Source organism: Sander vitreus, chromosome 4 (assembly GCF_031162955.1).
Source record: "Sander vitreus isolate 19-12246 chromosome 4, sanVit1, whole genome shotgun sequence".
NCBI lineage: Eukaryota > Metazoa > Chordata > Actinopteri > Perciformes > Percidae > Sander > Sander vitreus.
In genome coordinates this window covers 18,102,633-18,119,098 of record NC_135858.1, presented here as the reverse complement: position 1 = coordinate 18,119,098, position 16,466 = coordinate 18,102,633, and the positions used below count along the sequence as shown (strand labels likewise).

At 42.0% G+C, this 16,466-nt stretch overlaps 1 protein-coding gene across 1 annotated transcript in view; it reads left to right on the top strand.

Annotated features, from left to right (window-relative positions):
• Positions 1 to 828: 828 nt before the first annotated feature.
• Positions 829 to 16,466, top strand: part of megf6b (multiple EGF-like-domains 6b) — a 64,915-nt gene continuing 49,277 nt past the window's right edge. Inside the window, exons 1-4 of the mRNA XM_078248820.1 lie at positions 829 to 1,245; positions 2,793 to 2,927; positions 3,888 to 3,997; positions 12,164 to 12,268. Of these exons, the coding sequence (XP_078104946.1) occupies positions 1,154 to 1,245; positions 2,793 to 2,927; positions 3,888 to 3,997; positions 12,164 to 12,268 (442 nt within the window). The 5' untranslated portion in view covers positions 829 to 1,153. The remainder of the gene's footprint in view (positions 1,246 to 2,792; positions 2,928 to 3,887; positions 3,998 to 12,163; positions 12,269 to 16,466) is intronic.

Here is a 16,466-nt window from a genome sequence, read left to right as displayed (position 1 = left end):
GATCTAATTCAAACAACATGCTCTGTTGGTACCTCGGAGGTTGCATGGACAGCGCCGATGACCCCTGGACTCTTTAGGATCATGAACACACATGCGCGCAATGAAAGCTTTGTTTGGAGAGCAGCAGTAGTCGGTCCTGGCGGCTGACCCTGTGACCCACCATCAGCTGTTTGCCCTGCAGAGTGACCACTAGCTGCTTCAGACTCAACCCCAAACATCCTCTGTTGCTCCACAGGTGATAGTATATCACTTGATTGTCTATACCTACCATGAGTGGTTTGCACTTCCCCTCCTGCAGAAGTTTCTCTGCTTTGAGTCACGGCTTCAATATGCGCGGATATTTCTATGCACGTGCGCTCATTTCCCAGCTCCACGAGCTTTGTTTACAATGGTACGCGCTCACGGAACTAAAACGCCATATTGATGGAAGGACTAGGTCTATTGTAGGCTAAATATACTCATAAGCCCAAGTCTTAATTATAGCCTACATAGGCCTAATTCTAGTTTATGTCAGTTGATAGCGGCGTTGGTCCGTCTTAAAACGTTTTATGAAGGGAAATTACTCTTCTATATAGTAGCGAGACAAGAACAATCAAGTTCCAAGTTAAGAGAAAAGTTTGATGCGGTTCAAAGCTCCAGATCAAATCTAGATCCGATACGTTTGTTTTCAAGCCTCCGTTTGTGAGTGCACTTTGCCGACTGCAGGGTGTCGTGTGTGTGTGTGTGTGTGTTTCAGCTGCTGAAGCGCCGAATAATAAATGACACCCTTCCCCCCCCCCTCCAAACCCCTGCCATCATTACCAAGTCAATGGAGGAAAGACAGAAAGCGCTCAGCCTCCACACGTTTTTGCCCGTTAGTCCAACATCTGCAGTGACGAAGCATAGGTGAGCTGCGGTTTCTCACGAGTCACACACACTGGCTGAGAGCGAGAAAACACACCGCATGTGATGGCTGGGTCGTTTTGGGAAAGTCCTGATCATTTCCACGCGGAGGATCATTTACGCGCCTTTTAACATTTTCCCTGTTGAGCGATCTGAGTTTTGTTTTGTTATTAGGTTACTTTTTTGATGGTTAAACGGCTGAGTTACTCATGAATGAGTTTGCGAGTAATTCACAATAATAAAAAAAAATTTTAATCCAAGAAAAACCAACATGGATAGTGTTACTTTTTCTTTTTTCCTAATATTTATTATAGAGGCTCGTGCATTGCGTTATGGCATCCCCAACAATCTCCAACCCTATATGTGAGTAACCTTTTGTCCTATGTTTTGTTGTTTATGGGCTGTTGATTTTACTTGGCATATATTTTCTTAGTACACAGATAGGGATGATGTTTACTCTTTATCTTTCCTAAGAGATTTTTTCAGCATCACGTTCCCTTTGAAGTTTGAGTATGAGAAAACTGCTGGCTCACCTGCACATGCAAACACTTGTGTCAAATACTCAACCATGCAGAGGCAGAAAACTGAGGCTTGTGAGGTTTGTTTTGCTAAAGGTATCACAAAGCAGCTGAATGACAGATCTATTCTGTAGATGCTCAAGGGTTCATTTAACTGTTGTGCACTCTCATCATGGTCTTTGTTGGCTTCCATGCACAGTATCACTGTAATTTACATGATTATATATTAGCGCCATGTGTATAGTCTGTACTGCATTCCTAACTCTGTCAGAATGTTTGAAGCCCTTCAAAGTGAAGAGCCAGGCAATTATAACGAGTATTTTAAATCACCCAAAAATAAATAAGGAGCTTGAATTATGTTAAAGACGATTCTCTGCTGTTACCTGCCACTAACAATAAGGTCTTACATATTTAACTGTATACAGCTGAAGGTGATAGTGATTACTTTTGTTTATGAGATGAGCAGCTGGATGTTGTCTTAAGATTCTGAGCTTTCTTGTCAGTCCTTGGAGAGTTACCAAAGGAGTAAATGTTTCAAAAGATCATGTTGCGCTTTTGACGAGGCTCCTCTGTGCGCTGCGCCAAACGGTGTGAAAGATATCAGTGGCAGGTCTGCCTGTTAACCCAGACAGACTTTGTGTTAGAAGGACAAAACCTCAAAGGTAGAAGGCTTAACATGTTTTACCCGGGGGCGAAAATGTTAACTGTCTCCTGCTTCTGCTGACATTCAGTCTTGTACATACAAGTGAAAACATGCATGTCCAGTGAAAACATAAATGTATCTTGTGAATTGTCTGGGAAATTGTGACATGTTTTAGTTTTATTCATTTATTTTGAAAATATTGTGCAGTGAAGTGGTAACCGGTTACATGGATTGTTCATCATATGCTTTTGTTTCCCAGCAAACCTGGCTTACATCTAAAACGTTTTGATCTTCATATTCCTGTGATCTTTGATCTGATTATGATCGTTTATGTTTTTGTTTTTTTTTACATTTCGGGTGGAAGATATGAAAACAGAAAAAAATTAAACAGAAAATCCTTGCCACTTTCATGCCAATGCCACCTTCTAAAATACTTTCAGGTAATACATTTCACATGAATACTGAGTTTAGGTTGAGCTACAGGTAGAATCTTGTGCGGCTCAGCGTTCTGAAAGGTGATGTATGAGGAATTCCCCTTAAGTCTTTTAAAAATACCAAAACCAGACATCAAAAGCAGTTTCACACCTCAGCACAGGCATTACGTCGTAGTCCACTAGAAAGTGCCCCATGCAAGGTTTGAACATTTATCTTTGCTGCAACATTTCTCACAGCATGCATACATTGCCCCACTGACATCTTGTGTACATCTGTAAAAACATTAAGTATTTTTACCACACTTTTTGTTTCAGGCCCAATGTGTGTGTGGAGAGGGAGGTGACGCTGGTCGCCCAGAGGCAGCCGTGTGTGCAGGCCTTCACACGCATGGTTAAAGTGTGGAAGCAAGACTGTGTGGGACAGTCATGGTGCATGGGATACGAGAGGAGGTGAGAAATACATCTGTCGTTTGCAGTCTAAACCTCTGACTCTGTTCTCATAGAAACACTCCCATCTTCACCTGCAGGGGATGTAGTGCGTTGCTGATTAAGCTCTGGCTAGAGCAAAGCATAAATTATGTCTTTATGAGTCATGCAACCAAAAGAATTTACCAGAGAGTGCATGATCCTTTATTTGACTCCACCTCCAAACAGTATCAAACAAGATGAGCTCCCTGACCTCCGCTTTTCTCTCAGTCTCTTTTGCTCTTGTTCTGTAATCCCAGCTTTGAACCTCTCATACAGTTAAGTGCAAGGTGTAGCCCCACTTCATCCGGGATACCAGTCATTAACTCACAGGCGTCTTTGCAGCCAACATTCCTTTAAAGGAGAGTCCTAATATAACATTTTAGCCTGTCTCTGTTTCAGGAGTTTCTCACTTTGCTGCTCACGCTCGCTTTCCCAGCGTTATTTACCGTGTTACAAAATCAAAGGTCGCTTTGAAGGCAGCCAAGGCCACAATTACTTGCCGTAAACAAAACGTGTTTCCACAATGCGTAATGACTGTGGAGCAATGAGAGGGGTGCCAAAGTACAGGGATATGCACCGTTTTCTGAAGTTGAGTCTGCCAGTCTCACATTTTAAAATGTTGCCTTAAAAGTCTGGGAAAATGTTTGTTGAACATTATACTGCATGTTACTCATAGGACTGGGAGTCATTTCATCAGATTAAATGTTAGTTTTTTTTCCTCATTTCGTGGTATTTCACATGGAGCATTAGAAATTATACGTGCCAAATATTGTCCTATAATCCCTATGTTTATATGCATGTTCACTCACACACATACTGTTTCACAATGGAAAGCTACTACTACTTAAACTCTTGTACTGTATGTTGTCAGTTCTTGTATTGCTTTATTTGTTTTTAGATTTGTTTAATTAGTTTTTAACTTAATATTTGTCATGTTAACAGGACAGCGTACTACACTGCATACAGACAAGTGTACAGACAGGATTATCAGACTGTGTACAAGTGTTGCCCTGGATGGTCTCAACTCAACGGAGAAGCGGGCTGTCTGTATCGTAAGTATCCAGATTCTTCTACTTTCTATCCTTAAAGTGAAACAATGATCATATATAAGGTTTAAGGTTAGGTATGCTTACTGAAAGGCAATATTTCTTTTCCTGACTCAGCGGGAGAAAGGGTACTTCTAACATCACCTCACCCTTGGCGCAGACCTCTGAACGAATGGTTTTCAGAAAAAGGTCAAAAGGGTCAAGAGATGCTTTGCCCATCCAGACTCCTCAGCAGATGTTATCAGTCAGTGCCATGTCCACAGTACTTGTGTTGTTACAACTGTCCCACAAGGTTTAGATGTGGACGGTGGGAAAAAAAAATCTCAAGTGTTGAAAGAGTTTTCAAGTGTTGACAGTCACTCTGAAACAAGGTTTGCATTGTAGTATCTTGTTCTACACTCAGCAAAAAACTATTACGATGTAGATGAGGTCATGGCTCTGCAGCGCTCCTGTAGTGTATGATTGATAGCCTGTCTGGCAGTCAGCTCTTACTTGGCTGGATACGTACATTAAAGCTCCAAACGGCCACATTCCCCCTCTAGCTACGCTCCCATGTTTAAATCTTGGCTCTATTCCATATAGTCATGTGTCAGTGTGACATGGCAGTGCAGGTCAGATGATTGCATTTTGGATATGAAAACAGACAAGCCCATCCAGTGTTTACCCCAACCAATCACAGTCAAGGGCCCCCAAACAATACCCATCAGCTCATGGTGGGGAGACCACCTGCTGATACGCACAAAAAGGACAAAGAAAAACAAATATGAATCTCCCCTCTATGATTCCAATCCATGTATGGAAAAGAAGGTCTGTTGGTCACACTGGGACTGTCAGCTTCTCATCTCTTTGTGGATAAGCTTAGCTTCTCACTGCTGAGACCAAGAAGCCTCCTTTGATGGGATTTTACAGCCAGTGATCCAGAGCGCATAGCCTGCATACCATAGACAGACCCTTGGCAAAGCCTTCCTGTAAACAGTTTGTCCCCTGTCCGGTTGACTGACAAGAAAGTTCCCACTTCCTTGCTCTCATTGCCATACCTGGAACTGACCTGTGCGCTCAATGTTCAGCACTGACACCCCCCAGTACAGGCACATTACTGTCTGGAATAGCCCTCTAATGGGAAGTGGCTGGGATGTGAAGCGAGGGAAGATCTCCTGGATGTGCCTGTCATCGGTGTCTTATTATGGCATCTATGCTATCTTCAAAGAGCTCTTTGTTTTGCTTTCAGGGAAAAGGTAATGGTATTAAATTATACAAAGAAGCATTAGGCTGTCTGCTCTTCAATGAGTCTGGATTGTTTTAAAACACTCATAAAGAAATGTCTTAAAGATACATTCCTCAGGACTGCCCAGTGTTTCGCCTCACTTAAGTAGCTGGGGGGTTGTTTTCTCTTTTCGCGTGACAATGGCTGCTCTCTTCGATGTGAGGTAGGGCTTTTATCTCTGTAACCAAAGATGTGGCAGCACTTTGAGATGGGACAAACTAATCACCCTTTTCTCTGAGCCATTGAACCAGGATAAAAGGAAGCTCACACCACAATCCTCCCTCTCCCTCTCCTGCGCACTTTGCTATGCACTATCTGTACTGTACCTCAGTCAGCACAATGCAATCTGTGGGGCTGTTTTCAACAGCACCTCCAACATCCAAAAGGAAAAATCTGCTTTGCAAAATGTACAGCTTTAGCAAATCCTCTGAAAACCCCCAAAAGGAAGGGAAGATTGGGAAGATGGGAATGCTTTGTGTTAAGATAGTGATTTAGTGTCTGGCAGTCCTGAGTTTTGTCTTTGTCTTGTGTTGTCCCGCTTTCTTTTGTGTGTGTTCCCTAATAAAATGTCAAGTGTAAGCTAATTAGGCGAATGATGGTTATTGTGAGGTGGTTGAGCAGTGAGGCTCTAATCATGTTGTAGATACAGCGCACACACAGGGGCTGGGAAGTGGCTGCAAGTTAAGTTTGTCCTTCCTTTAGTTCACCTGTGTTTCTTCTGTCTCTATATCCACCCATTGTACCGATGTTGACATCCTGTCACAGTCTTGCCGTGAATGGCCTCAGTTGTTGTGCTTGCCAGCATTCTTTGCTTAGCATAATTAGTCGCATATTTAGAGAAAGAATATACCACAGCACAGCAAACGTCTGGTTATTTTCACATTTTATTCCTCTATTTTGACCCCCTCCCTCTTGTTTTCCATATTTTTTGTTTCAGGCTACTATCATCTAATTATGAAGGTTTATGAGTTTTCCATTTACACAATAGCATTGATTCAGAGTTCTTGAGCGGTTTGCAAATATTTGAGATTTGAAGTTTTCGTTTCCAAGTTCTGATGTTTTCCAGCATTACTGCACAAAGAATGCACTGAAGCCCTTGCGCAGGGTTCGTACGGGTGCTGGAAATCCTTGAAAAGGCTTGAATTTGAATGTGGTGTTTTCAAGGTTTAAAAAAGTGCTTGTTGCAGTTCTTTCACGGTGTAGGCATGCTTTACAGAAATGCAAATTAGGGCTGCAACTAACGGTTAATTTGATTTCATTAATTTCATCTGCAAATTACTTTCTTGACTAATCAATTAAATATTTAGTGTCATCATTACGTGTGAAAATGTCCCCAACAGTTTTCCAGATTCTAAGGTGATATCTTCAAATGTCTAGTTATGTTTGACCATCAGTCTGAAACCCAAAGATATTCAGTTTAAAATGGTATAAAACACTGTAATCAGAGAATTGGTGACATTTCTGCTTAAGAAATTACTTAGATGATGATCAATTATCAAAATAGTTGATAATTAAGTATCTGTTCTATTTTAGAGCCACATCTATTTAAAGTTTTTACAATACATCTAATGACTTCTTGTCTACAAAAAGTCAGCCAGGTGACTTGTGGAGGCAGAATGCATTTTTCTGAAAACCCCAAGTGCAACCGAGGTGATTTTTGTGTGCTTTGTAAAGACTCCCATTTGGCTTGATGACTGTTTTGTTCTCCTGAAGGTGAAGAAGCCTTGACTTTGTGATTGTGACTTCCTCCACTTAAGGAGGACCACTCAATCAGTGAGTTAAACCTTTTACCCCAGCAAGCAGCCACGGGCCTGGTGAGGATGGATGGGGTTAGGCGGGAGTGGAAACGAGCAGGTTGATTGACGGCAACAATAACCTTTGTGACAGGGGCTGAGGAGCAGGGACAATGGCTCCTCCAGTTTGTCATCCTCGTTAACTGCTGAATAGGAACTGGCCCCCTTTTGTGGTGGGGGCAGGCTGGCGAAGGTAGCTTCAAATAGGCCCAGTAGCCAGAGAAGAGGAAATGGTCCTCTGTCTATCCATGGGTGGTCTCTCTCTCTCTCTCTCTCTCTCTCTGTGTGCGTGTGTGTGCACGCGTGCGTGCGTGTGACAACTATGTCATCAGTCGTGGGGACAGCATCGCTATGCTGGACACAAATAGACCCAGATTTATACAGAGGAACTGATAGAAATCAAACAACTGAGAAATAACATGGTGCATTTTACAGTAAAAAAAACAGTTCTGGTTTTACACCTATAGTTTGTTTGTTCTGCTCAGAATCAGATGATGAGTTTGTAAACTTGAAACGTTTTCCCCTTGGTTCGGTTTCTTTTCACACAGAGAAAAAAGAATGTTGACTCCGCTTACTGGTCAAATGTGTTTCTGACTACATTTCTCGCATGTCCATCCATGGTCAAAAGTTAAGTAATTTCCCAGACATTGCTTCAGGACCGACGTTACTACGTGTGCTCTGCCTGCGTCTGTCTGCAACTTTAGCGGTGGCTGGTTTGACCACGGAGATGCGAGTGACGGCAAGCTGCTACAGTTTGCTTTAGTTAGTTTTGCTCAAACTTGCAAAGTACACCTGGTATTTGGCTCGGATCACATTCTCACTACAAACGAACCGTACCGAAGCGTACCAGAGTTTGTTTGTAACTCGGTTTTGGTTGATGTAATCCGCACCCGCTTGCTATTGCTGTCTTCACACCTGCCCAAAAAAAAAAAACGCACCAAGGAGGTAATTGTGCCAGGGTTCGATTTAACCCATAGACTGTAAAAAATAGAGGAGGAAGCTTCCGGGTCCTAAACAAATATGAAGCTATATTACGGAAGTGCCTTAAACCAGCATTCTATCTAATTTCCAGCAGGGGGCGACTCCACTGATTGCAGAAAGTCTGATTGAGAAGTAATTTTCTCATAGACTTCTATACAGTTTTACAGGCGTTTACCTGCCAGTAAAACTCCGCTGGATGACTCGCTTCAGCTGGTTTGAAAATTGGCAACTTTTCCTCTTAAGCATTTAGCTTAGCGCGGCGCCATTGCAACCATAGACGACACTTTCTTGGGCGCGTCATACGCCTCTACCCTCTCGTCCAAAAATCATCCGTCCGGTTTTAAAAAACCAAGATGGCGACGGCCAAATTGCCAAACTCTAGGCTTCAAAATGGTAGTCCACAGACCAATGGGTGACGTCCCTGCTGTGGGGTTAGTGGGACTGCTGTCAGATATGATGCTGTGAGCAAATACCAGTTTACTCCTAACAACTTGAGGTCTGTTTGATGTTTGCTGGAAGATCTTGTAATGGGAACGGATTGTAGAATTACATTTATTCTAGTATGGCGAGCAAACATTACCACCAAAGTCCTCAGAAAAGAAGTAGGACACAGACCTAAAGCATTTACAGGACATTGCTGTCAAGTTACAGATGTCTATTGCCGGATGGTGAATGCGGCTGTGCAGACATTATTCGTGCAAGCCAGCTTTTTACAAAAGGATGAAAATTCTGCTTGTTTTTCAAATTAGTGTTATATGTTTCCTATTTGGATTGAGTGACATGCATGCCATTATCCTGTCTAATCCACATCTCTGTTGCATTAGAGCGAGGAAAAGAGAGGAAATGTACAACGCGGTGGGTCAAATGCTGACCTTGTGACAGGTGTTTTTGATTGTGCTTAATTTTGGTGATGTGATTAAATGTCAATATTCTCATCCACATATTTGGAAATATAACATATATTTCTCTCAAAGGAATCAATGATGTAATTTAGACATACAGTATTATTTAGGGTGCAGCAAATGCCCTATATTCTAATTCAAGGGTCTACTATTTTTTGCTATGCATTATTGTGCCTGCTTTGTCAAACCAACCTAGTGTCTAGTTCAAATGGTATTTAAATTCTTTCAAAGAAACCTTTCAGAGATCATCTGACATAGCTTCACAAAAACTCTTTGAAATGACAACATTACTCTGCATAGCAAAACATGATTTGTTGCCTCAAAAATACAGTGCTCGGCTCCACGCGTACCAATTATGGCACCAAACGGCCAAAGGCTTTGTGTCTGTGAATCGCCCTAAATGTGGTCTCCCTCTGGGTCTCACTCTAGGGGTTAAACGGATCGACAGAGCATAAACAAACACTGGACTGCCTCTGTGTTGGTGTGGTCATCCCCTTCAGAAGCTGTAAGGGTGACACCTGCTCGTCGGTTTTCAGTTTCTCGGCACGAGTCGCTGACCCCTGCTCTTTCTGTCTCTTCTTTTTGTGGGAGCTGCTAATCCTCTCAGAGAATTTGTCTTTGTAATAGAGTGGAGGCATTCACAGCGACGCATGAGAGTGAGGTTTATGCCACGCTGCATGCCACATTAAGAAATTATTTCAGGGAAGATTAAGCAGCGCAAGGAGCTCAGGATGGGGGCGGCCCGAAAATGCCCTGGTTAGCTGCCAACAATCCTGTATGTCTCACATCTCAGAAGGGGGAATGTACATTCCCCTTGTTGTCGCTTAGCCAAGCTACCCTGAAGTGACCTTTTACTTTGTTGCTGGTAATTAAGTTCATTTAAACTTTTTACCACAATTTAGAAATGTCTCATTAATTTGATCTCTCACAGTTGGTGGTAATGTAATTGTCCTGGTGAATTTGGATCTTTTTGCAATTAAACCTGACCACTGAGTAATGGCTTTTTTTCTGCTCGTCTGTCATCTGTAGCTGTCACCACACCAAAATTCCCTCACATGGATAATCACAGAAGTGGGGATGGTTATGTAGCTGTATGTTGAACTACTGCAGTGTATCATAGCTTCTGTAGCCACAGGAAGTGGAAGTCATCATGGGCAGATAAGCAGCGGTGAGATGGTCTTCCTGTTGGAGTAGGATTTCAGTGGTTTCACAAATAGGGCAATATTTTGGTCTAATAGGTATTGGGCCCAAGAACATGGATGTTTTTGACAATATGCATCATTGTAGTGAATCTGATGTTTTCTGAGGTGTTTTTTAGTAAGAGAGATGGTCTTGGTGTGTGTGTGTGTGTGTGTGTGTGTGTGTGTGTGTGTGAGAGAGAGAGAGAGAGAGAGATTTGTTGTAGACTCCCTGGATGGTCCAACTGTTGAGCAGGTGTCTGAGGATGGAGCCAGATGACAGGCGGATGTTTAGACTGAGCGCCGATCTCAAAGGAGCCCTGTGAATTTACTGGATGAAATTACTCCGGCTGATCTGTGATTATTAGAGATCACTTATTCATGTCCTTCTCCTTTTGTCCAAAAATATTGTGTTATTCACCACTGCTGACATGATACGGTTGAAGCCAGACTGTAGATGGTCAGCTCATATTTTTTACAGCCTTAAGCATCCTTTCGTTTCCTCAGCCGATCAGTTGTACCTGTAATTGTACCTCTGTTTAAAGTATCAGTAGTGGATATTTGTATATAATTAGGGTTGCAACTAATGCTTTTCTATCTAGTCAATAAAATGTCTGACATTACTGAAAAATGTCTGTCACAATCAAGATAATGTCTTCAATTAGATTTTTTTTGACGAGAAAGGCAGCCACTCTTAACATATAAAAGATCTCTTTTTGCAGCATTAAAGGGCAGCATTAAACATAAATACAGAAAACAAACGCAATACAACAACAGAAAACATTAAAGGTGCTGCAACTATACACAGTACAGACACAATTTCGGGTGAAAGTGATGAGGTAAGAAAATGCCAACAATAAGAACAGGGATTAGATTAAGTTCACGCTGTTTCAGTTTGAGCTGTCCCGGGCACATTGATACCATCACTATGACCATGTATGGCTGATGAATGGCGTCAGAACTGCCAGTGCCTGGTGTGATGATTGGTCATGCTGCCTCTGGTTGGATTAGATAGATAGCATTAGAAAAATGCATATCTGGCAGAAGGTGCAGAGTTAAACTGGCATTCAGAGGGTTTTCTTCACAATCATCTGAGGGAACGATTTGCATTTAAATTTCTCTTGTGATTAGCTAGACTGTGTTTTTTCACTCTATGTCCACATGTTGCCAGTCGGGAAAAGCTATGATAGACATCAATCCTCTGGATCTGTCATCACTAAGCACTATACTTTGTTCAGGAGAGTGCAAACAACAGGCCAACAGCTGTGTCTTACTTACACAGCGATATTAGCCTTCACAAACATCAGATAAGCATATACAGACAGGGAGACTTCATGTACTGTACGTACACACATTTTTAGGTGAAGGACTGTCATGATGAATGTGAGTGTTAGTGTAGGGAATGTGATGGTACACTTTTGAGGTGGATTCACATCTTCAGAGCTAGTTTATATACGTCCTGGATTCTTTGACTTTTCCGTCTTAACGACCTTGAGCAGTTTGACTTACATAGATTTATGGACACAGGGCCGCTGGCTCCAAGAGATAGATGAGCCACATTTCGCCCTGTGGCATTCTGATTTTATCCCACGACTCACCCATGCACATCTGTATGATCACTGTTCAGGTCAGTTAATTAATCAGGGTCATTCTCAGGTAACATTCTCAAACCGTGTGGGAAAGAAACCACTTTCCCTTTTAAAAGTCATACAAGCTGTTGCCGCCACTCATGTTAAACACTCTGATTCTGTGAAAATTGTTTTAGAGTTTAGAAATGTCTTTTACTTGGCCAAAAGCCTGGCCCTCTACTCAAAGAGAGCCAAGTAGCGGATTCCTCTTACATTGGTTAGTGTGAATGGAGGAGAATCAAGGTTCCTCTTTAGTGAGTAATGAGTGAACAGGCCGGTGATAAGGCTTTGATAGAAAAAGGTCAGCGTTTGAAACTGAAGATGTTGACATCTCATGACAACAGCCAGGTGTCTCTGCTTCACTTACTATTTTTTTCTGTCATTCCCTTTTTCTACGACCCTGTCTGTCCACATCCACATGTGCAGCGATGTGTAGCTACGGTGTGTGCTTCAATGGGGGCCAGTGTCGGGAGGGATCCACCCAGCTTTGTAACTGTCCTGCAGGGTTCAACGGACCCAGCTGCCAGTATGGTGAGTAGAAACATACTGACTGTTTTTCATTGAATCTCTCTTCTTTTTTCATGTTTTTTTGTGCTCCATTCATTGTTTTTCCCTTTCTTTGTCCTTTGTTTGTTTTAATCTTTCACTCTCCACACACAGAAGAAATTGTCACACTGCACAGTTATATGGAGGTACTCCCAGATTCTCCATCACTGTCAGTGGATGCAGTATGTAGTTACAGTTAAATTAGGAATCATAAAAACTCTTTACAGACGGATTGAAACTGACAGCTTGCCATTTGATTAAAAACAACTATTTGGCTTTTCGTTGGAGTCGGACTCTGATCCATTTCAGTCAGCTCCCCAAGCCTCCCCACTGAAATCTGTGATCAGAGTTTCGCCTTTCTCTAAGTGAATGAGAATCTCCTCACATCAGTAGTTGGCTTTACCAGCAGCCCAACTATGTTATCAGCAACTCCATTGTTGAATTTGAGCTGTTGAAGTAAAACAGTGGAGGATTCTGTTGTTTTTCTGATAACACCACACGACAGGAAATTCCTTTTAGTATGAACTTTTCTTTTTTACCAGAATCATCCATCTCTCCCCCAAATTAGGGCCGATGGTTTGTCCTGACTTTACGATCTCTGGCCAGCAGCCAGAAGCTCCAAGGTCATCTCTAACTTACCAACTTTTTCATTCACACAGGATTTTCTCAGAACGAGTTCCTTGGTGCAACATATTTTGCCATACCTTCACCTCCTTGTTGCCTGTTCTAGGACTTATAATCAAGCCTTGGGAATTGCTACACTGACAGCCCCTCTATATGTTCAGAGCTCTTTGTGGTAGCTAAACTGACCTGGCTTACTTCTGATTACTTCATGCTGTAATAAAAGGACAGTGGATCCATGAACACACATGCCCATTAAGGTGCTGCTTAAGACCATTGGTTGCCTTTTTCAAGCTAATCCTGATGGGCCAAGTGGAAGTCTTTGAGAAGATTGAAGCCATCTGCTGAATCTGATGATTGCTGATCCGCGTTCATGCAAAATTAACAGTATAGATTTACAGGAAATTGAAAATATGAACACATGGGGCGGCCTCTAGCTCACCCTGTAAGAGCGTTCGCCCCATGTAGGCTGGGTCCTTTGGAGCCAGAGATGTTCACAAGTCATTTTTTGGAAGTCCAAGTCGAGTCTCAAGTCTTTGAGCTCGAGTCCAAGTCAAGTCTCAAGTCTTTGAGGGGCAAGTTCAAGTCAAGTCTCAAGTCTTTTGCCACAAGTCCAAGTTAAGTCTCAAGTCTCTGGCCATCTGATCTGTCCCTAACACTGTATTGTTAAATCTTATGAATTCAAAGCATGTCCTGTAGCTACCATCCATACAGTATCAAAATCAGTTGTGGGATAACTTTATGGGTTCTACTTAACACATCCCTCTAGCCCTCGGACCTGGTGAAATCTTAACCTAAGTTTGTCACATCATATGGATACCACTATAAAGATACAATTTGCCTGTTCCCAGCATTAGCACAACACTTTGCGATGGTTAGCTTGTTACCTGTGACGATATATGTAACGTCTCTTTCACATTAGCAAGTGACTGACCTACCTGGGTGCGTTTTGAGATGCCGGATGAAGTGCGACGTTGTTGATCCGGCATTATTTATCTTGGTGCCACACACCTTGCATGTAGCTGTTCGCTTACTGACACTGTTTACCAAGTTATTGAAAGCAAAACTAATGACAAAAGGCACAACTCAGGGAGGACTTGGTGTCGCCATTGTCAATGCATTTTTCTGTATGTGAGTGCGCACACACAAGGCATAGCGCATGCGTTACGTTGTACATTATGGCAAAGGGCAGGGGACATGCAGCTCGTCATACGTTTCCCCAACGTATATGCGCCAATAAAAGAAAATAGAAATACATGAATACATTTAGATTTAAAAAGCAATAATTGCATGAAAACAGGTTGTTGATGAGTCTCGAAGCTCGAGTCCGAGTCAAGTCTGAAGTCTTTTGGGTCGAGTCCGAGTCAAGTCTGAAGTCAGCTGTTTGTGTGACTTAAGTGCGACTCGAGTCTGAGTCTCAGACTCGAGTCCCCATCTCTATTTGCAGCGGCGCGGGTTCGAATCCGACCTGCTGCCCTTTGCTGCATGTCATCCCCCATCTCTCTCCCCCTTTCCTGTCTATCCACTGTCACTGTCTAATAAAAGGAAAAGCCCCCAAAAAATGCTCTTAAAAAAAGAGAGAAAATCTGAACACATTTGCACACAGAGACTCTGTACATCACTCAGACACATAAGGATGTGTATGGTATAGAGTGGTGAGGCGAGGGCCAGTGCACACAGTGGGGTACAATGGCCCTCATCCTTCACCCGTCACCATGAAAAACAATGAGAAGAAGTAATAAAGGTTCTGATACACTCTTAAACCTTAGTCATGAAAAATAAGACTGAGGTTCAACCCTAATCCTAAATTCCTGACATATTCAGTAAACCTCGTTCTGAGGTCTCTTGACTAGAATAAATACTCTTTTCTTGCAATTGGTGCAATAGATTTTTCTATTATAGTAAAAATGAGTCTTTCAAACTCCCCCGACCATCAATAGTCCATGGAAGATATATTAAATATATTATAATAGACTTACGTGTGTGATGATGTATCTGTTAAGTGACACAAGACAGGCACAAGGAAATGTAAAAGCTGTTGTTATGGATGCTCGGTTTATCAGGAAACTGTCAAAATATTGGTGTAGAAATTCATTGGTGTAGTTTCTGTGTTCCTATGTGATGAGATATGAAAGGTGAGTTCCTGTTTCTGACTTCAAAACCATTACTAAGATACCAGAACATTTACACGTCAAAAACATTTATTGGAGAAACAAAATTCAGTTCCAAAAGAAATAAAGAAGTCTAATTAAAAGAAAACGCCTCTCTCCTCTGCACTTTTGGCTTTACAAAATAAACAGCACTGTCAACACTCAAACATTTATGCTCATCCTGTTGCCACATTTCAATGCCTTTTATTTATGTTCTTATTTTAGAATATCAAATAAAACATAAATACTGGGTGATAAAATCTTTGACACTTAAGTATATTCTGTTGAGCTTCCAGCACCAGAAGCACCGTAGGGGTTCTGGCACAAGGTGCATGAAGAAAAACAGTCTTGAAGAATCAAAACTCTAGCAACACTTGAAGTATTGAGAGCAAATGTATTAAGAGACACACACACTGTGCTCCTGTCTATATTCCCCCACTTCCTGTTGTGGGTATGTGTCTGAAGAAGTCAACATTTGGTGAAAACATCGTTTGTAAAGCCAATTTAAACAAGGAAGATGAAGTCTAGTTAGCAGATATTTTTCATCTATTATTTCATTGTCTTCATTCAGTTCTTGGCTTACTAACATTTTTATTTTTGACGCACAACTATCTTTGTATCCCATCACTATATAGGTTGCCAACCCTTTCAGTTTCTCTTCCAGGTGGCCCCTGAGCTACACTGTTTAATATCAGTGCAGACATCAACTGCCCCCCTTCCCTTTCCACACATTGAGGTCCGCCAGCATTTTTCTGCATTGTGTGAATGATAGCTGTCATCAATGGGCACCTAGAGGCCCTTGCTGGTGGAGAGCTATGCAGCAGGCCCCCACGCCCTGATCCTCCCTCTATTGGAGGCTATCAGTCCGTAAAATCTGGCAGTTATATTGCCCTGTGATTGGCATAGAATGGACTGCTGGATGAAGGGTGTGGGGCTGTCAGTGACTCCGCCTGACCGGGGGCAACATTTGGGATTATGGGAGTCGGGACACAGGCGGGAAAACACTGACAGCGGTCTCTTTTTTTTTGAGATCCTGCATGTGCCAAATAAAGGTCACTTCAGTGTCAAGAGTCCTGAAGGCAAAGGGACTAATTGGAGAAAGAGCAATAACATCACTTCTAATGAATGACTCTGTCACCGAGCGACGGCTCTGATATATATAGGCCTAGTTCAGCCTAAGGCTGCACAATTAATCGCAATTTTATCGAAATCACAATATGAACTACTGCAATATCCGCAATATTTAAGACAAATTATGTGTCAAACCCTTCTTAATTAAGTATTGTGGTGCTGTAGACATGTCCCAGCCTATACATTGTATCCTACAGACTAAAATCACACTATAATCATTTATTTTTACATTTTAATATTTTTCAATGAAAATGAGAATAATGATACAAAAATGATCATTC